General features: G+C 31.6%; 2 protein-coding genes across 2 annotated transcripts in view; one reads left to right on the top strand and one right to left on the bottom strand.

Moving 5' to 3' along the window:
- Nucleotides 1-264, bottom strand: part of LOC134726158 (cadherin-23-like) — a 47,566-nt gene extending 47,302 nt beyond the window's left edge. The window contains exon 1 of the mRNA XM_063590559.1: nucleotides 225-264. Coding sequence (XP_063446629.1) covers nucleotides 225-264 — 40 coding nt within the window. The remainder of the gene's footprint in view (nucleotides 1-224) is intronic.
- Nucleotides 265-3,196: 2,932 nt separating this feature from the next.
- The window catches only part of LOC134726157 (cadherin-23-like), a 60,998-nt gene continuing 41,479 nt past the window's right edge, over nucleotides 3,197-22,715 (top strand). The window contains exon 1 of the mRNA XM_063590557.1: nucleotides 3,197-3,200. Coding sequence (XP_063446627.1) covers nucleotides 3,197-3,200 — 4 coding nt within the window. The remainder of the gene's footprint in view (nucleotides 3,201-22,715) is intronic.

Genomic DNA, 22,715 nt, shown 5'->3' with positions numbered 1-22,715 from the left:
TTCCCCTTAAAATTGGTGTGTTTCCCTCGGTTTTAGTTTGTAACCCAGATTTGTTTACTCTCAATCGAGTTATGAATTTTGAACAGCGGCATACTACTGTTGCCTATTTGTACCATGCAATAAATCATAAATGTTGAATATTCATTCTAGCATGCATGCTTGATAAAATCTAATAACAGCACAGTATTGCAGACATAAACATGAACTAGTACTTTTTATATTACCTTTTGTGTATGGTTTGACTACTCTTAACCAAAAAGACATTTTTACTGTGATACTTGAACCTAATTACTGAATTTGCAATTCAAAGTAAAGATTTCAACTTTGAAATGACCAATACTGTGAAATCTTAGAACTTCAGCTCTTGACTGAGGTTTTTTTCTTGAAATTTTAAATAACGGTAGCTGACCATAAAGATAATATCATATCGATCAACGTTGTACACATGTACGTTTTGTATATAAGATGACAACTTTTAAAAATATCCTAATCAAATGACAATTGGATAATATTTGTCACTTAATTATATCTAATCAGTTTTTACGGTCGGAGATATCGGTCATGTTTGAATGATACCAGTATATGTACTACCGTTCAAAATATGTGGCTTTAAAATTTGAAAACAAATGTTGTCATTTCGATGATGATTTGGAAATTTTGATCCAGTTTGATTTAGATTTTCTCAAAATAATCTATTAAAAGAGGGACGAAAGATACCAAAGGGACAGTCAAACTCATAAATCTAAAACAAACTGACAACGCCATGGCTAAAAATGAAGAAGACAAACAGAAAAACAATAGTACACATGACACAACATAGAAAACTAAAGAATAAACAACACGAACCCCAAAGTGAGACGCACATTGTAATGAAGTGCACAAATTTGTTCCCAGAAATCAAATAGCATGTACTTCCAAATAATTTGTTTTCCCAAAAGCCTGTGTTTCCTATCTATAGACTTTATCTGCATTTGAATTGTGCTGCTATTTTAGAGATTTTATAAATTATATCATCGCATAAAATATGACCACATGTATGTTCAATTTATGTTCGGTAATGGTAGAATGCAGTTTTTCTTCTTTCCGTTCGTCTCTTTTCTTCGCATTTAAACTTCTGACACTGGTGCACGGATAATATTGTTTTGATAAGGACCATTTTTTTAACGCGCAATATTCGACATGTGTAAGGTAACATCACATCAGAAAATAATAATGCTAATAATACATTTGAAGATATTACGGGTCTTGATTTAGTTATTTACCGAATTTAAATTGAATAAATTTTAATGAATCCTAACTGTATATATACTTTAACAAATATCTTCTTTATATTTTTGCAGTAATATATGAAACTAATAATATCAAGTTTCATATGAAGTACAGTTATGACAAATGCAATTACTTACATTTCAAATTTCCCACAACAAACAACAATAACCTGTAGACTTGCCTCATTGGTACCTGTAAAAGTCAACTGCAAGTGTTATTATCATTTCATTCATAAAGTTCAAATACTATCGAAATAGATTACAAAGTACGTGATAGAGAATCTCGAGTGAATATCATATCGATTTTTGAATTGTACTTACTAGACAGTTATAAATTTAAATTAAAGTCTTATTGAAATATTTTCACACAAGTTGAAATACTATTTGTAATGTGTTTTCGATATCGATTTCTGATCTATGTGAACAGACCCATTTGTATAACCTTTCAGAGTAAATTACATAAACGTGTCTTGATGAGAGAAAACAGTGTCATTTTAGAAATAAGCAGTTTCATATGTATTTCTCCTTTTCTAAAAAATCCTGAAAACATCTTAAACTCAATCTTAAGCTGCCATGGCAGAGGACATCTAAAAAAATATGTTGTATACAGAACATACGTATGGTATGGCCCAAACAGATCGTAAGTTCTCCCTTTTCAGTGATCGAATATCGCATTTAGCAAAAAAACTATGAAATCACTTTGATAAAAGGCCATTACGAAAATCGGAACATAACAAAGAAATGTTGCACTCAGTAAAAACAACAATTTAACTTAACCGTTGAAAAAGGCAAAAAGTAAACCTGTATATTGCTATTTGATAATGTGCTTTTTTTTCCACTCAACCAGTCAAATCAAAAGCAACTGATTCACTGATGACTACTCGAAAATCAATGTTGAAGCATTTATTTAACTAAAATGACGAACATCGTATTTCCTGTCGTCGCTACTATTTTCCGATGATTACATTTATTATAATAGTGCTTCCAATTTAACGTGATTATTTTTGTGACAATTTGCCGTATAGAACCTTTAACTTTACCAGATCAGGTTACATTCGACTTTCAAAAGCTTATACAATTTTGTCCAAGACACTTGGAAAAAGGACTAACCAAATTTCAAAACTTACAGAAACTACAATTTTGAGTTATCTTTCTCCATTTATAACTAACCATTTTTTCACGAATAAATCGAAATACCGTAAATAAATTATCTGTGGTATTGTGTATATATTAAAAATCTTGAAATATTGTAAAGGTTGGACCAGGTGTTCAATCATCAAAACAAAGGATTTTTTGTCATCAACACGAAGAAATACGTTTAAAACGGTTACAATCTAATTATAGGTCTCCATTTTCGACATATAAATGTCAAATTAATCTTCAATATTTATGTAGAATGAAATTGTACTAACCTTTTACTGCACAAAATCTAACCAGGAAGCTACAACAAATATTAAAATCGCTGTCTATCTCCGGGATTAGTGCCTGTTTCATATATCATAAATACTGTTATCTTTTCACATGATCCATCGAGTTTTGAGGTTCAATTGGTTAATAAATCACAAATGCCAAAAAAAATAATTCTTGAACATATTGAAATATATGTATCATGTACGATCATTATCAAAGCCATAATGATGTACATTTACTAAACAATTCAAAATATGGCGAATATGTTAAATGCATTTACCCAATCGAACTTGAGATATATATAAAGGATAAAACAGATACAATCCAACCAAGTATGCCACATATGTTGATTTTACATAAGGCTATTGGCAATGATGGTCGGTATAAAACCAAACCTAACGACAAAATGAAATTATTTTGGCATCCAAATTGTAAAATTTCCTTTTAAGTGTATTAAACATCAATTTTGTGGACGCCATTGCGAATTGATTGAATAACTGCTTCTAACTAAGATCACAATGGGTAGGTTCCATTTGTCGTAGCTACAATCCAGTTCCCTTTTTCCTCGAATGTAAACTACCGAAATAGACAGATAACCGGTCTGAACAAGCATGAGCAACTCTACGTGTGCATCATATGGAACAGAAATTGTTTACCCTCTAGAAGCACCTAAGATCACCCTATTTTTTTATTTTCTTTTATATAATGTTTTGTGTTCTGTTGTTTGTCTGTTTGTCAAATTCGTTTCAAGCAATGACGTTTGCATTTTTTTACTTATTGTCAAATTGAATGTCCCTTTGAAACGTATGCCGAATTTGTATGAGCATTAAAACAAATTAAGCAACTATGCTCTATATATATTTTACCTTTTAGCAAGTACCGTTTTATTATTGAATTTACGATAAAACATTTAAAAAAATCAAAGTAACTTTATTACAACCTTTCGCTTATAACTGAATAATCAGGATAACTTCGGACGTGTATTTGGTCATGAAATTTCTTCGGGTATACAATAAAGCGTAAGAATTTAAATTTGAAATGAAAAACAATCTTAACGTTAAAAAAATCAAGTGCACAAAATACGATTTGTAACAGTACACGAATTCGCTTTAAAAACCATTAAATTTTCAAATACTTATTATACAAATAGATCTCCTTATGATTTTAACATGATTTTAATATAACTTTCGTTTGAAAAGAGATTACATTTTTGATACCTACGTTTTGTATTAAAATTCTTTCAAAAAATAAATTAAATTTCATAGCTGTAAGCGTGAAACACACATTTTTATAACTATTATGTCTGTTTATTTTGTTCGCACATCATGTCAATATAATGGAATTTGATGCGACTGTCATATCAGTAAGAATTTATAATTTGTAAACTATTGTTTACGCAAATTTGGCTATGTTTCCAGTTTTTAGAAACATTTTTTTACATTTTAAACAAATAATCACACCAAATAAAAGGATTGAAACATGTCAAACGTATAATACAATTAACGGTAACAATTTTGTTGCACTAGATGCGCATTTCGACAATACATGTCTCTTCAGTGATGCTTGTGGCAAATAATATTTGAAATCCAAAGCTAATATAAAAGATGAAGAGCTATAATTCAAAAGGTCCAAAAAGTATATTCAATGCCGTGAAAGGAATCAGAGCTTTGCATGGGGGAGATATATTCCATATAATCCATCCCTGAATATCCATATATGTTCTGTTTCGAATCTAAATGTCTTAACCTACCCATAATTTACCTAATATATGGTCCATGCTAAATCAGTTTGCCAACAATACCTATCAATGGAGTTTTTTTTTCTGTATAGGTATAAAATAGTTGACCTTAGAATTTGCATGGAATGTTATCGTTGATTGTTATATTTTGAAATTTCGCCTTTCGCATTTGAGCCTTCGAGTTTTAGAATATTAAACGTGATGAACATGTTTTGTCTTGTCCCGATTTGTTTTGTTAACTTATAAGTACTCTTCGAGTATTTGATATTTTGAATTTCAGAATACTTGAAGGTAAGAGTTGATCATATACACATAAGGTGCTTCTTCAGTACCAGAATAAGTGGTTGTTATGTGTCAGATATAAATAGTTAATATTGTGTGAATATTTAGCAGATCTAAATAAGGCTAAGATTTTTATGTTCAAGCCACGGGAGAATAGAATTGAATACATTTTTCACCTTTCTAATTGTTGAACAGTATACTAATGTGTAAACTAATGTATTCTTTTTATTTATATTGTGGTAAAGGTGAATGAATATTACACGTATATAAATCTTCACTCTTGAATCAATGCACTTGATTAAGTACATTAAAATGTGTTATTCGATTACCTAGGGTTTTATTTTTCGATTGTGACTTAAAGTAAGTGTATTAAAACTAAAATTTATAATCAATGTCAAATTTCGCAGTCAATATGTATCCGATTGTTTATTATACGTAAAAGTGCTTATTAAAGTCATAAGAAACCTCAAATTAAAACAAAATGCATATGTTTTTTATAACTAAATGGATAGTTTTCATTATACAACTTATGTACATATACTTTTTTCTGAGGAAAATTCTTTGATTTGTCCACATTTAGAAGAAGTCCCAAGTCAGGAGCCTCTGGCCTTTGTTAGTCTTGTATTATTTTTATATTAGTTTCTTGTGTACAATTTGGAAATTAGTATGGCGTTCATTATCACTGAACTAGTATATATTTGTTTAGGGGCCAGCTGAAGGACGCCTCCGGGTGCGGGAATTTCTCGCTACATTGAAGACCTGTTGGTGACCTTCTGCTGTTGTTTTTTATTTGGTCGGGTTGTTGTCTCTTTGACACATTCCCCATTTCCATTCTCAATTTTACTTATTTTTAATTGATTGTTTCCAGGAAGCAATTCGCCGACATATTTTCCGTATGCATAGAGACCCGAGCGTAACCCTCCTCGTAAAAATCAGGTGACCACAATACGCATGGATCTGCCATTGAAATAAACAAATATCTGATTATACATGTTAAACACGTGCTCAATACCCATGCTTTTTGTGATTTGTTTACTATAAGGTGACAATCGGTAACACTCGGCTTCAAAACACGACATTTAATGAACAGCCATATTTGTTAAATCATAACAAACAGAGAGAAAAAAACATTTTTTTTCACCACTCACTCGTTTCATATGACTTTAAAATTATTTTAACGATTTAAAACACATGTCATTTATTTTTTTATCAACATTATATAAATTTTATATACAACTCATACTTGTCCAGATTATTTTCAAGGACTTGTTTCTGTTACGTGTAATGATGAAATATGAGTTTTAAATATTTTGTATAACAATAACACTACTTTTATTAGATGAATTTCCTACACAATTTAATAGATAATAAAGAAAACCAATGTTGTGATAAACAGATATATGAACTGTCCTTAGTCAGGAATCTGATGTACAGTAGTTGTCGTTTGTTTATGTAATATATACGTGTTTCTCGTTTCTCGTTTTGTTTATATAGATTAGACCGTTGGTTTTCCCGTTTGAATGGTTTTACACTAGTAATTTTGGGGCCCATTATAGCTTGTTGTTCGGTGTGAGCCAAGGCTCCGTGTTGAAGGCCGTACTTTAACCTATAATGGTTTACTTTTTAAATTTTAATTTGGATGGAGATTTGTCTCATTGGCACTCACACCACATCTTCCTATATCTATATATGAAATATAACAAATGCAGAATGTTAAGTATTCAAGAGCTTGTAACTGCTACTCAGACTGTGTTAAAGGTCACCAGTATCTGAGTAATAAGTTATTGAAACATAGTTTGTCAAAGAACGTCTCGTCTAAAAAATTAAGTTCGTTGGAAGACACCAAGGTTGATGAATATTCCGTATTATCTTGAAAAAATAATACACTCTATTTTCTTATATTTCTTCCTAAAAAGTTCCTGTATGAAGTCAGCCTTATAAAAAAAAAGTGGACAACAAAAGGGGTTTAATTGGTTCCTATTGGTCGACAATTCTGTTAAAAACACGTCCTCCATTTGATAGAAAATAATGCATTTTCATCTTTCAAAAAACTTATTAAACCATATATATGTGTTCCTACAAATCTTTAGAATGAACTACAATCGTCAATTTTCATAATTAATTATTTTGGCTCCAAATACTATATACTAACTTATAATTTTATGTTTTTGAGAAGAAACTTTCTATATTTATTGGTAATCGAGTAAAGCGGTAAAGTTCAGAACAGTAAAACACCTATGACAAAAACACAATCATATACTAGTAAATGTGACGATAAATGTCAAAAAGAGGAGAATTTTGTAAAATAGTCGATTAAAGCAATAAAATTTAGACTAAAACGATCAACAAGTAAAAAAATCTATAATCTATATAATCGGGTTGGGAATCCATTAAAAAGAAACTAAAGAACATAAGACGATAAGCATTTTGAACATCTACACTTGATCAGACAAGCAAAACAATAATAATAAGCATTGAGGAATAATGGGCTAATATTTTTTTCTATTAAAAAAGAAAAGCAATACCTTTAAACATACACAAAAAGAAATTATCTATGGACCTTATAAAAAACCTAAAGTAACTCGAAACACGCATTTACAATTACATTAATAAACTAATTACAGTTATCCTGATTAAAAGAGCATACAAAGTAAGAATTTCAAAAGCATTGAGGACCCAACATCCTGAAAGGTCCTCATGAAGACATCCTTTCCAGGAATTGACAATATTTAGTACTTCTAAAACTTTGTATGTTTCATCATTTAACTTGAATTTATAAAAAAAAATATCTTAGAAATTCCCAATATTGTCCGTTGAAATAAATGTATGTGATTTTCGCGTTAATTTCAGATGGATTTTAGCTGAGATTCACATGAAACTCACATGTACTGATTTCACGTGAGTTTCAATCATAACATGTAAAAGCTCATTTGAGATGAAATTCATGTGATATTTACGTGAAATTTGCCTGTGTATAACATTTTGAAAATATATTTAACAGGTTTTAATGACAGTTTTTTCATATTAAAATCAAAATAATTCTAGGAAGCCATATATTTGGAAGGTCCATGATATGCACGCATTATATGGCTCGCTAACGTCTAGATTAAGATTTAGTTTCACGGACGACGCAATATGTAAATTTTAAACAAATATATGACTTCAATGAACCCAAATAGACATAATTGGTTAATGTTGCAATATATATAGTTATATATAATAGTAGCCTGTTTACCAATATGGTATTGAATACCGAAGCAAGTACTGATGTACTCATATGAAAATATGATATCATTTTGTTAAAGTAAATTCTCCGAAGTCCAGATTTTTCGTTACTTTTTGTTTCGTTCGATTAAAACAGCTATTCAATGTTTCAACTTAAATCAAATGGGTCGGCTCTTAATATTGGTTGTTAGGTTATCATATTTTTCAAAATGATAACGCAGACAATTTTAATCAACACATTTTAAGATAATACACTCTTATGTGCGTCAATCGGTTTTAGTTTCTCAATCGATTACCGACTTTTGAACAGGCGTATACTACTGTTGCTGCATTGATCTTGTTGAAAAATTCAGCGTTGATATGAACGATGATTTTCAAATTTTTAAACAAAACAAAACAAAATCCGTTAAAATTGGCAGAACTGTTTGAAATAAACTAATCATAAATACCAGGACTAAATTAATATTTACTCTAGAAGTCTACAAAAGACTCATCAAAAGAGCTCGAATCAAAAGAGTTAAAAAAAAATGCCAAATAAAGTACGAATTTGAAAAACATTGAAGACCATTTCCAAAAGGTTTTGCCCAATACAGCGAAAGTAAAATATTTTCCTGAGTTAGAAAAGCTCTAGTATTTAATTTAAAAAGTGTTGTCAACAGTTAATTTATAAATATAACCATACAAATGTTACTTTAAGTCAGCACAAAAGTGCTGACTACCGGGGTTTCGTAAACATTCTGATTGTGAAACTAAATATAAGTCAATCAATTTACACTGGGAATTTTAGGTTTTAAACGCTAGTCGGATACAATTTTTTTTTTGATTTACAATTGATGTGATTTAAGCGATCGAATGAGTCTGATGTAGATGAAATGCGCGTTGTGCATACAAGTTTATAAGCCTAGTATTTTTATTCATTTTATATAGACGCAATGTCAATTTATAAAAGATGGTGCATCTGTCAAGTCATCAAAATTATGAAAGCGCATACAATATATTTTATGAACAAAAAACTACACAACAAATCGTATATAAGATTTGATAAAAAGGGGCAAAAGGACCAAGAGGAACAGTCAAAATCATGGTAACGGAACGTTTTTTTTTTTTTAAAGTAACAAAAAGTAAAATAACAAAAATACCGAACTCCAGGGGGTATTAAAAACGGAAATGTATTGTAAAATGCCGACATAAAGGCTCGAATGCATCAAAAGAAGAAACAGAATGTGTGTATCTTGATCAAAAGATATAAGTTAAGGTAGTACGCAACACTATACTCCCCCAAAAAAAATCGTTAATTTGTCTTGCTTTTCTCTCATTGATAAACAAGGCCAAGCTAAACATCTTATGAAACTTTTAAAAGATTTGAACCACAGATTTAAAAGATTTGGCACTTTAAAATGGGATATTTTACATGCTAGTATGTGTGAGTTTCAGAAATATGGGTATAGGGATTTATATGTTGAAAGTTTGAAAATTAATCTTAAATTGACAATACCATAGTAAAAATATTAAATCAATTCACTAATTACCAGTTAATTTTAAAAATTTTGTTTTTTTATTCTGAATATAAATGATTTCACAACTGAGTCAGCCCCGAAAAGTGAAAGCGATGATCCTATTTTTTAAAGAAGAAATGTTTTTTTGTTTTTGGAAAACAAATGTGAAGTTTAATTTTTTGAAGAAAAAAAACTATCCATTGAAAGACGTCTCTACCCTCAAGTTTTCTCAATAAATGAGAGCAAAATTTAATCTGATATATATAGTACATAATGACCATTACTGTTTTGTCTTTTGATATAGGCTTTTATAGATATTTGGCAAGTTGATGTACATGTAACATCATAGGGTTAAGTGTCTCAAATCATGATGACCTTAATGTGACCTTCAAATTTGACCTCAAGGTCAATTCCATTATGATTTTAGGTAAGAAACACTTGTACAGGCTATGAGTTTTATGCAGTGATTTGAATACATATTACTCAATCTTTAATCGACCATAAAACAATAAAGACACACATTATGACATATCAAAATATGCCATGAACACGGAACGCATAATGGACATGTAGTTATATATAATTTGTTTTAAAAAGGTATAGTTTGTTTGTGAAGCGCAGTGTTCTCACTTAACTTGTATCTATGATAAGTATATCTACTCAACATAATTATTACTTCTAAATTTCATAAATTGATTCTGGAAGTACACGTAATCATAAGATAAAAAAGGGTGTTGCCGATGCTTGTGCTAGAGCTGCGAGAGTAGCCCTCACTCTAAGCACGAGACTTCAAAAATATTTAGGATACATAGGAAAAAGCTGAGAAATCGCCAGATATATTACGTAATCAAGATTAACAATTTATTGGTCTACTTATTCACAAATATATAATTCAAAACTGAACGACAAAACCATTGGTGCAAAGAGCCACGGATCCTAAGCGATCAAAAAGTGCTGACTGTGCAAGCTTATGAATAAACAAAGGTCGTTAACTATAGAAATATTTAGTATTGCTGCAGGGAAATTAGATACAATTGGTTTTTCTTTTAATGCAAATCAGTTTTAAAAATGCTACCAAATAGATTCGTTAGTCTTAAATCCATAATTTCCCTCTTGTTTGTTTATGGCTTTCAACTATGTCATGTTATGTTGTCATTTTAATGTTATATTTAACATTGTCTTAAAAGCAGGAGGTTTGGTTAGCCATAAAACCAGGTTCAACCCACCATTTTTTCCAGTACTTTTTTTAACATGTAAGGCCTGGATCAAAAAAATAAATTAGTTATGATTCTATCTGTTTCTTTTTATTTCTAATCTACTGATTTCCTTTTTTCAACTAATTTACCTACTATGTATTTTTGAAGATTCATTGATGGAAACTGTGTAACTATAAATGGATTAAAAGGTTGAGTGATTAACAAAAGGGATATAACGACTATTTGCAACAATATAAACATTCGGATCATAATCTTTAAAAAGCTTGCATATTTCATGTGATTTTAAAACGCAGCAATGAATCATATTACTTACAGTTTCTTAGGTGTTCTTTTTCCATTTAAGGGGGCTTGCGGGTCTAAATGATTTTTTTTTATTTAATATAGGATTTCGCTATATTTTTTTATAAATGAACTTTCTCTTATACTTAATGGAAAAATGAAATAAAAAAATGGGGTCACCGTTCATTTACGCTCACAATCTGCCTTCAAAAGAAGCATACATTTTGGTCAATGTCCTTTTTTTCTGTTGATCTAATAGGAGAAATAACGGTAATATCAAAATAAAAAAAGAACTAAATTACAGAAATCGCTTAAATTTAACAGCATTTTAGTTTGTGTACAGCATATTCGAAAACAACAATAAAAAATATAGGTCACCGATGATTTAAAAAAGATATTTCAATTTTAATGCCAAAAAATGGCATTTTTGCACCAAAGGGAGATAATTTGGAGCTTTTTCAATGATATCTACATTTTAAAAGTCACCTGGGGTCAACACGAATTATTTTTTTGGAATGATTTTTGTACCATATGATAAAGTAACAACTACTAAAGGTAATTAATAAAATTTGTAATGAAAAATAAATGTTTAATTTTTTTCTAAAAATCTTATACCCGCGAGCCTCCTTAAGTAAATATTAATTGATTTCAAGACATTCCTCTATAAGAGAGCAGTAATATTTGCTTGTTTGAAACCACTTCAATTCTACCAAATAATGATACGTTTTCTGTTTTCCATGAGCAATTAAAATTTGAGCAACAACTTCATTCATAAATGTTCATAAAGAATAATTTAACAAAGGTGTTATGTTGGTCTATTGAAAAGTAAAATAAAAAAAATCTTAACAGAAAGTCCATAGTTCAATGTCAAATGAAAAACTCAAACTCTTCAAACGATTGGATAGCAACTGTCATATTCCTGAATTGGTGGTACAAACATTTTTTATGTAAAAATAAAGGCGGTGTTGTAGCTTGCTATATCTCTCACATGTTTGACAGTCGCATACAATTCTATTATATTGACAACAATTGGTGAACAAACCAAAGAAACACATAAGGTAAAAATGTCAAAAATAGAGGGACAACAGTCAATATGTAATATAATCTTAATCACTCTAAAACAAAAACATATTTTTTTATGTTATATTTTGTTAATTTTAAGATGTAATTTTATTGCACTTTTTGATCAATTATTGTCGTTTTATAAGAAGGACATATTTTCCATGTAAAGAAAACATTGTTAATCATAATTGTACTTTTAGTTTGTGGACATTGTGCTAACTAGAATTCATTTTTGTTTATTTGCAGTTTTTACCCTCTCCGGACCATTTTTGATAAAAGATTCTGAGGGTTTATCGTATCTTCGGCATTAAATAGCTAGCTAAACATGTCACTTTTGTGACAGTCGCATCATCAAATTCCATTATTTGGACAACGTTTTGTGAACAAAACAATCAAATATAATAGGTAAAATCGTCTGTTTTACGGATAAAGCTTAATCTTTGAATTCGAGCATGAATGTACATTTAAAAGTGATATAATCATTTAGTGAATTCACCTAGTATGTTAATTATGCAAATATTTATCTTAGATCAAAGTAGACTGAATATATAATGAAACTAGAAAATTCAGGTCTGAAATATTTTTAACCTCTTGTCAAACGAAAGTAGCATGAACATCATGTTAACAGTATAACAAGGTTTCTTATTGTATAATTAGTATTTTACCATGTAATGTTTTTGAAAGCGAAGTCATGTTCAGCTAAAAAGGCGTATATTATGCACCTAATTTGATAAACATTATGATTTTTTCTTACAAATTCACATTCTTTCGGGGATTTAAACCTGTAGACAATTTCATTTAGATTATACACGTTCGAACTTATCTTGATGTTCTGCCACTTTGAGCAAACGGTAGTATTCGATTGATTTCATTATACTTTTATCTTAAATACAACACATACATATTATTATTTGCCTAAATTACTTGCTTAGATGTGACAAGTGTTGCTTAATTTGTTTTATTGCGCATACAAATTCCGCGTTGGCTTTAAGCAATATATTCATAATAATAAATTTTAAAAATCTAACTACAGACGCCATGGCTTAAAAAGAAAAAAAGCACACCATATAGAAAGCAAAATACTTGGGTGATATAATGTGCTCCAGACGGATAAGCAGATCCTGATCCATATGTTGCCTTATTCGGTAGTTCACAGTCGTGGAAAGGTGTCATCGTTAAAGCTACAACAATTTGAACCTTCTCATCGTAATCTGAGAAAAGGATATTCCATAACGGTCAATCAACTTGCAATGACGTCTGCAAAATTTAAGTCTATTAAATGGAATGTTTACAATTTCGACGCCAAAATAATTTCTTTTTTCCTAAAGTTTAGTTTTCAATCGACCATCATTGACGATTTCCTGATGTAAAGTCAATATATGTTGCAGACTTGATTGGAATGTATCTTTTTATGCTTTATATCTATATAAAGTTAAGTGAAATTAAATGCATATATATCTCAAGTTCGATGGGATATATGCATCTAGTTTCACTAAATTTTGAATTATTAAGTGTATGGATATTTTTATGGCTGAAAATATTCTCTGACAATGATCGTACATTGTACATAATAATTCAATAAGTTCAAGATTTTGATTTTTTTTTTAATTTGTAATTCTATACCAATAGAACCTCAAAACTTGATAGATCATGTGAAAAGATTACAGTATTTACAATATATGAAACAGGCACTAATCCAGGTGATTTATACTGCGATTTAATGTTTGGTGTAGCTTCCTGGTTAGATTTTGTACAGTTAAAGGTACGTACAATTTCATTCTACATGATTATTGAAAATTGATTTGGCTTTTATATGTCAAAAATGGGTACCTGTTTTACGATTATAACCGTTTATGACAAAAATCCTTTGTATTGATGACTTGACAGCAGGTCATCTTAAAAAAATCTTTCAAGCTTTTTCATATATACAATATTACAGCTAATTTATTATTTTGATTTTGAAATTGGATGTAGCTCTTCAAATAATAGTATACAGAAATATATAATATTACAAAAACTATATACATATGTTGTATTTGAAAAACACATTCATGCAGTCCCTCCCTTAAATAAGATTTTTTCCCCATTGTGTCTATGATTATTCTCTCAAACTCAAAAGGTGCCACTATTCTTTTATTAATAAAGAAGATATAAGTCCTAGAATATATCAAATTAATGGACATGTTTTTATCATAAAATACCAGCATAGTTCGTAGGTCAATACTGATGTGCCCTTTTGTACTGAGATTAATTGGTTTTTACAACAAAACAAAAGCTCTTATCACATGAAATTGATCCCTCATTTCATATGTAATCATTACATTGAAGGATTACTCTCATTCAAGGGGTTGTTCCTATTCTTGATAAGTGTCTTCATAACGACAGTTTTCTTTTCTTGACCATCGTAAGTGAAATAGTTGAGACGTAAAAACTATGCTTGGAGCACGTGTGTCACTCAAACGACTTTAAAGTATTATGAAAGTCAGAGGATAATTAAAGTTTAAAATCAGAGATTTTTTTGGCTTTTGAACATTTTTCGTCACAACAGATTTCTTTTCTAAACTATCTTTAAAAGGAGAGGCTCTGCTACATAGATATGTTTTTTGGCATTACAATGCACATGTATCAAATACTTGCATCATGAAGTCATGTAGCATTTTAGTTAAATTTTAAACTGTTTCCGTCTTGAATGAAAGTGGCCGTATTCGTGTGTACTCTTGATATTGAAATGTAAGTTTTGTTTAATGATAATGCATGACATGTATAAAGGTCGAGGATAAATACGGATGCGGCCACTTTCTTTTTTGACAAAAAACATATGAAAAGTGGTAGTTTTTGGCACATTTGATAGGTTTTTCATATTTAAACTGGAATCGGATCGGTATAAATGAGTGAATCAGTTAAAATCTTATTAAAAATTTATGACGAACATTTTATTTTTTCGATGCTTCAGCCTTGTATTACAAATTGTAATCATCGTCAAAATAGAAGCGTCGAAGAAAAAAATAAGATGTTCGTCATAACTGTGCAATAAATGCTTCAATTTTGAATTTAAGTAGGCATAAGTATAGCAGTTACTTGTTATTTTTGAATGGTTGAATGAAATAAAAAGTAAAATAGCAAACATATTGAACTCCAATGAAATTTTATATTTTTTTTATTCCGTTTAAGTGTGAGTTACATTTTAATGTTGTGTCGTTGTTTTGCTCTTATATTTTATGCGTTTTCCTCAGTTTTAGTTTGTTAACACGATTTTGGTTTTTTTTCCGTGGATTTATAAGTTTTGAACAGCGGTATAATACTGTTGCCTTTATTGAATACGACAAGTTCATTATCAAATGGCAGACTACAGTTTAACTTCCCCCCCTTAAATGGCAAAGTAAATTGTTGGTTTTTTTTGGCTGGGTGCAACATTGTTTCGTTATTTTCCGGATTTCAGTAAAAGCCTTTTATTAAAGTAATTTCGTAGATTTCTAACTAAATGCTATACGGTATCATTAAAATGTGATAGCTAAAGATCGAATTTTGTTCTGTTTACGCCTAAATCTTCTTTGATATTCTTATGCATTAGCAGCATTAAGATTCCGTTTAAGCTGTTTTTACAATGGTGGATGAGAGTAAAACATATAATACATGTAAAACTGCATATTTCTAAAATGGTACTGCTGACGCTTATCAGGAAAGTTTATGTAATATCTACTTAAAGATTTTTAAAATGGGTCTGTTAACATGTATCACAAATCGTTTTCAAAAACACGTTTCAAATAGTGCTTCAACTTGTGTGGTAATATTTCAATGATACTTTAATTTGAATGTATAACTGTCTTGTAAATACCATACAAAAATCAATATGATATCTATAGAATACACATATTTAGAATGTCGAGCATGTGGCCTATAAAATCACTGACCGACACATTACAATGTAATCCAGGTGTTAAAAGTACAAAAAAGTTAAATGTCAATTATAAGTAAAGATAATTTGTGTAGATCGTAGTGTGTCTTTTAGGGACTTTTGGTGTATTTTATTAAAGGTAGAATGTTAAAAACCTTTGATACGCAAACTCTGTCTGTTTAATTAATATTCATGTATAACTTATATATGCAAAAAATGTAAAATAGATTTTTTTTTATAATAGAGGATCCATGGGTTATACAAGGTAAATTACATTCAGGTGATTTTCAATAAATGTATTCTAAGTCTAAAAAAACATTAAAAATTATGAAATCCTACACAAGATTCTTTATAAATTACTTTGTATCTCATTTTTATAGTATTTGAACTTGAAATGAGAATTGAATGAGTTGACTTTTGCAGGTACCAATGAGGCAAGTCTACAAGTTGTGGTTTGTTTTGGGAACTTTGGAATGTAAGTAAACGCATTGTTAACCACTGCAAAACAAGCTCAACATTTTTTTTCATCGTTTTTATTTTACTTCAAAAATAATTAATTCGATTTAAAAAAAGAATAAAGCAGATTTCTGTTAAGTATATATATATACTGACCGACTTTTGAAATGCAACACTAGATTATTTTTGAATGTGTCACCGTCAAAAGCGATCACTGTCTATTACAAACACTAAAATGATTGTCAGAATGGTCAAAAAATTCTGTCTGACATGTTTTTGGTTTTGTTTTACACCTTCTGATTTTGCATTTGTTCAACCCATTAATTGGTTTTTGATGCGGTTGGATAATGAGGGCTTTAAATGTTTTCCTTCAGTCGATTCGTTGGCATTTCTGTTGATGGGGAAAATGTGTGGTATGAATCTGTACTCAATGGCAATTTGATAAGCAGTTGACGTTGCGGTCGTAAACATGTTTGGCAAATGACGTTGCATTATCAAATTCTGTTGACGTTTCATTGTCACTACACGTTGATCTGTTCATTGATGGCCAGCAACAAATCTTGTTTACCTGTGTTAACTTGTTTCGTTGTCGGAAAGACAGTAAGAAAAGTTTCTGAAGTCATACAGTATTGTTGCAGCACGTTTATGTTTTCATGTTTGCAGTATTCCTAAAGGATAATTCATTTTTTTTTTATTTCGTAGTCTTTGCAAAACGGAGATGCTAAATTATTAAACTGGTTAAATTGAGGCAAAGGATTAAAAAATCTGTTTCACAAAGCAAAAACACCTGAAAATAATCTTTCATGGGTCCAACATTTCGCTTTAAAAAATTCGTGCGACTTCAAAAATTTGGTATGTTCAATAACCACAGGAAAGTCAGATTTTAATTTTTTGTAAGGAGAGAGAAGTATGATAAGCATGAAAAGTAGTTGTAAGACAATCAAACAAGATTCGGTAAAAGAAAATCAACAAAATGAGTGTTTCGTTTCTAAATCGTTCAGTAAAGTTGAGTTGTATTAAAATAAATTTTATCAATCAATTATGGATAAATAGCTAAATCAAAATTACCGTTATATCTCCAACTGCATGAATAACATTATTATTTTCTGATGTGATGTAAACTTAAACATGTCGAATATTGCGTGTTCAAAGAATGATCCTCATTTTATCAGTATCATGCATTCACCAGAGTCAGAATTTTAAATGCACAAAAAAGAGACGAATAGAAAGGAGAAAAAACTGCAGTATACCATTACCAAACATAAATGGAACAGACATGTGGTCTAATTCTATGCGTAAATATGCGTTTTTGCTATTTATTAATCCTCTTGCAGCCAAGTTTTGTTTTGCTTTGTCGCTCCAAAATCATTTTGACGTTTCATATTTGTGACGTTGCAAAACTTCTTCCTCTTGGTAAAACAAAGCTTTTCCATCTTGACAATTATATTGCGTCAATGTAGCCGTAGTTATGAAAAGCAATGTTAAAGTAATTTTATGAAAATTATTGCTCTAAGATTGTTGTGAACAATGTTTAAAAAACATTATTTACAAAGACAACTTTTAATCTTGAAATATATATTTTTTTCTTATCTTTAATAATAATCTTTGTTAATAGCTTTATATATAAGTGCTTTTGTTTTTTCTTTGTCAATTAAAATGCATATTTGATTCTTAACCACCTCTTTAATACTAGCAAATATTTATCCTTGTTTAGCTGAGTAATACTTGTTATTTTAATTCATTAATACCGTAAAGAATCTCTCAAATAGTTATATATATATATATATATATATAACAAGTCTAAAAGAATACAACATCACCAAAAACACAATAAAACGAACAATATGTTAGATATTTCGGATAACAGATATCCTTCTTCGGTAATTGCACGATGAAAAATGAATCATGTCAATTCAAATTAAGACTCTATCAAAATCTTGATTTATACAATTTAAGCGAACGCTGGAACAATTTTAAATTTTTCAAACACACCGCAAAGTCTACAAAAATATGCCAAAAATAAAAAGTTATTTACGATGTGAACTGGCACAACTCTAAATTCCCAAAGGTGTTGACAGTTGAGATGTTAAACAACTGCGTGGAAATACAGTCCCAATAAACAGTCCTGACCGATCTAAACTGGTATGATATTTAAAATATGACAACGGTAGGGCAGTTGCATCAGAGACTGCGTATTTAAACATCTAAAAATATAGTAATTTGATGATAAGAAAATTGAGTAATGTTTACTAAGGTTAAGTAATAGAACGTGGCTGCGTACTTACACATCTTTGCCAACTGTAATCAAAACTAATATAATTCAAAAATTCCTGAAAAGTGTAAGGGTCCAGTACGGAAGCCGTAGTAACTGGCCACAAGTGATGACAGGAAATTAGTGATGGTAGGAAAAATTAGTGACTCTTCTATGTTTTTTCATTAATGCCCTCTGGGGAAACTGTCCTCAGCTTTCTTATCCAAAAACTTTCCCGAGCAAGTCTGTCGGCCTTTGACCAATCCTCGTTGTGATCTATGATAGTGATGGTAAGTTTTTTTTAGATCAGCTTGGGCGTGCCCATGTGATCTTAAATGACGACTTACGGGGAGGTCGGGCTTGCATGTGTAGTCGCTACGATGACCATTCATGCGTTTGTTGAATGGCTGTTCTGTCTCGCCAACATACTGCATGCCACATCGACACTGAAGAATGTATACAACATTCTGGGTTTTGCAAGTTACATTACAAAATATTGTGTACACAGACCCAGTGGAGTGGCAAGTAAATGTTTGAGTATTCACTATTTGTTGGCAAGTCAGACATCGTTTGTTACCACACGACTTGCACCATCCTGTAGTTGAACAGCTTTTATTAGAGGAGACGGCAGCTTTTACAAATAAGTCTTTTAGACTTGCTGGTCTCCGAAAAGCTAAGACAGGAGGATCGGGAAAGATTTTGGATAATTTTGGGTGATTGGCAATACTTTGCCAATTGGCACGGATCAAACGTGAAAGGTTTGAAAAAGCGGGATTGTATGTTAACACAAATGGAACTATTTTGCTGCCCCTCTTCTTTTTGTACTGTAACAGGTCTTTGCGGCTGTTATTGTTAGCACGCGCAAACCCCTTATCTATGTCCCATTTCTTATAACCTCGTTTGATTAGAAATCCGCGAAGTTCCTGTAACCGCTGAGTGACAGCCTCCTCAGAGGAGCAAATCCGCTTTACTCTGAGAGCTTGACTGTACGGGATACTTTTTGTACAGTGTTTGGGGTGACAGCTTTGGGGAGAAAGGTACTGATGTTTATCTGTAGGTTTACAGTAGAGGTCTGTTGATATGACACCGTCCTTTATAGATGTAGTTGTGTCTAGGAAAGATATCTTAGAGTCGGATATTTCATATGTAAATTTAATTGACTGGTGGGCGTTGTTTGCATGTCTGATAAAAGCATCCAATTTTTGTTGGGATTCGATCCATTTCATGTCACCCCAAACACTGTACAAAAAGTATCCCGTACAGTCAAGCTCTCAGAGTAAAGCGGATTTGCTCCTCTGAGGAGGCTGTCACTCAGCGGTTACAGGAACTTCGCGGATTTCTAATCAAACGAGGTTATAAGAAATGGGACATAGATAAGGGGTTTGCGCGTGCTAACAATAACAGCCGCAAAGACCTGTTACAGTACAAAAAGAAGAGGCGCAGCAAAATAGTTCCATTTGTGTTAACATACAATCCCGCTTTTTCAAACCTTTCACGTTTGATCCGTGCCAATTGGCAAAGTATTGCCAATCACCCAAAATTATCCAAAATCTTTCCCGATCCTCCTGTCTTAGCTTTTCGGAGACCAGCAAGTCTAAAAGACTTATTTGTAAAAGCTGCCGTCTCCTCTAATAAAAGCTGTTCAACTACAGGATGGTGCAAGTCGTGTGGTAACAAACGATGTCTGACTTGCCAACAAATAGTGAATACTCAAGCATTTACTTGCCACTCCACTGGGTCTGTGTACACAATATTTTGTAATGTAACTTGCAAAACCCAGAATGTTGTATACATTCTTCAGTGTCGATGTGGCATGCAGTATGTTGGCGAGACAGAACAGCCATTCAACAAACGCATGAATGGTCATCGTAGCGACTACACATGCAAGCCCGACCTCCCCGTAAGTCGTCATTTAAGATCACATGGGCACGCCCAAGCTGATCTAAAAAAACTTACCATCACTATCATAGATCACAACGAGGATTGGTCAAAGGCCGACAGACTTGCTCGGGAAAGTTTTTGGATAAGAAAGCTGAGGACAGTTTCCCCAGAGGGCATTAATGAAAAAACATAGAAGAGTCACTAATTTTTCCTACCATCACTAATTTCCTGTCATCACTTGTGGCCAGTTACTACGGCTTCCGTACTGGACCCTTACACTTTTCAGGAATTTTTGAATTATATTAGTTTTGATTACAGTTGGCAAAGATGTGTAAGTACGCAGCCACGTTCTATTACTTAACCTTAGTAAACATTACTCAATTTTCTTATCATCAAATTACTATATTTTTAGATGTTTAAATACGCAGTCTCTGATGCAACTGCCCTACCGTTGTCATATTTTAAATATCATACCAGTTTAGATCGGTCAGGACTGTTTATTGGGACTGTATTTCCACGCAGTTGTTTAACATCTCAACTGTCAACACCTTTGGGAATTTAGAGTTGTGCCAGTTCACATCGTAAATAACTTTTTATTTTTGGCATATTTTTGTAGACTTTGCGGTGTGTTTGAAAAATTTAAAATTGTTCCAGCGTTCGCTTAAATTGTATAAATCAAGATTTTGATAGAGTCTTAATTTGAATTGACATGATTCATTTTTCATCGTGCAATTACCGAAGAAGGATATCTGTTATCCGAAATATCTAACATATTGTTCGTTTTATTGTGTTTTTGGTGATGTTGTATTCTTTTAGACTTGTTATATATTATATTATGTAGTGTACTGCATCATGTTTATATGATCCATCGCCCCGTAAGATTTATCGTTGACTATTTATTCAGTCATTTAATATATATATATATATATATAACTCGTCTAAACATCAACCCAACAATGTTAGATCTGTAAATTTGCTTTCGCAAATTTTTGGTTCTTCCCTCGCCGGGATTCGAACCCATGCTACTGTGATATCGTGACACCAAATCGAGTTATGTACACAGCCATGTATCACCATCATTGATGGCGATCCGATGGATACATCTGTTGTAGGGTTGTCACTGACTCAGACGTACTTATGTATATATATATATATATATATAAATACGTCTGAGTCAGTGACAACCTTACAACAGATGTATCCATCGGATCGCCATCAATGATGGTGATACATGGCTGTGTACATAATGTATATACAACTCGTCTAAACATCAACCCAACAATGTTAGATCTGTAAATTTGCTTTCGCAAATTTTTGGTTCTTCCCTCGCCGGGATTCGAACCCATGCTACTGTGATATCGTGACACCAAATCGCCTGCACTGCAGCCGTCCCGCTAGACCACACGACCACCTGGGCTCTCGAAAAAAGAGCTTTCGGTGGCCATATGTTACCTTTCCACGTCAGTTTTAATCTAGCGGCGAACTACAGTACATGATATATAAGGCATGAAGATGTTATTGTTACAGATCAGCTAAATTATCTATAGTAAAGGATCCTACAAATTAATGTAAGATACAGTCACAGAAAATAATTATATTCATAAGTACGTCTGAGTCAGTGACAACCTTACAACAGATGTATCCATCGGATCGCCATCAATGATGGTGATACATGGCTGTGTACATAATGTATATACAACTCGTCTAAACATCAACCCAACAATGTTAGATCTGTAAATTTGCTTTCGCAAATTTTTGGTTCTTCCCTCGCCGGGATTCGAACCCATGCTACTGTGATATCGTGACACCAAATCGCCTGCACTGCAGCCGTCCCGCTAGACCACACGACCACCTGGGCTCTCAAAAAAAGAGCTTTCGGTGGCCATATGTTACCTTTCCACGTCAGTTTTAATCTAGCGGCGTACTACAGTACATGATATATAAGGCATGAAGATGTTATTGTTACAGATCAGCTAAATTATCTATAGTAAAGGATCCTACAAATTAATGTAAGATACAGTCACAGAAAATAATTATATTCATAAGTACGTCTGAGTCAGTGACAACCTTACAACAGATGTATCCATCGGATCGCCATCAATGATGGTGATACATGGCTGTGTACATAATGTATATACAACTCGTCTAAACATCAACCCAACAATGTTAGATCTGTAAATTTGCTTTCGCAAATTTTTGGTTCTTCCCTCGCCGGGATTCGAACCCATGCTACTGTGATATCGTGACACCAAATC

Source organism: Mytilus trossulus, chromosome 7 (assembly GCF_036588685.1).
Source record: "Mytilus trossulus isolate FHL-02 chromosome 7, PNRI_Mtr1.1.1.hap1, whole genome shotgun sequence".
Taxonomy (NCBI): Eukaryota; Metazoa; Mollusca; class Bivalvia; order Mytilida; family Mytilidae; genus Mytilus; species Mytilus trossulus.
Note: the sequence above shows the minus strand (reverse complement) of the source record. Positions and strands in the feature narration are given on the sequence as shown.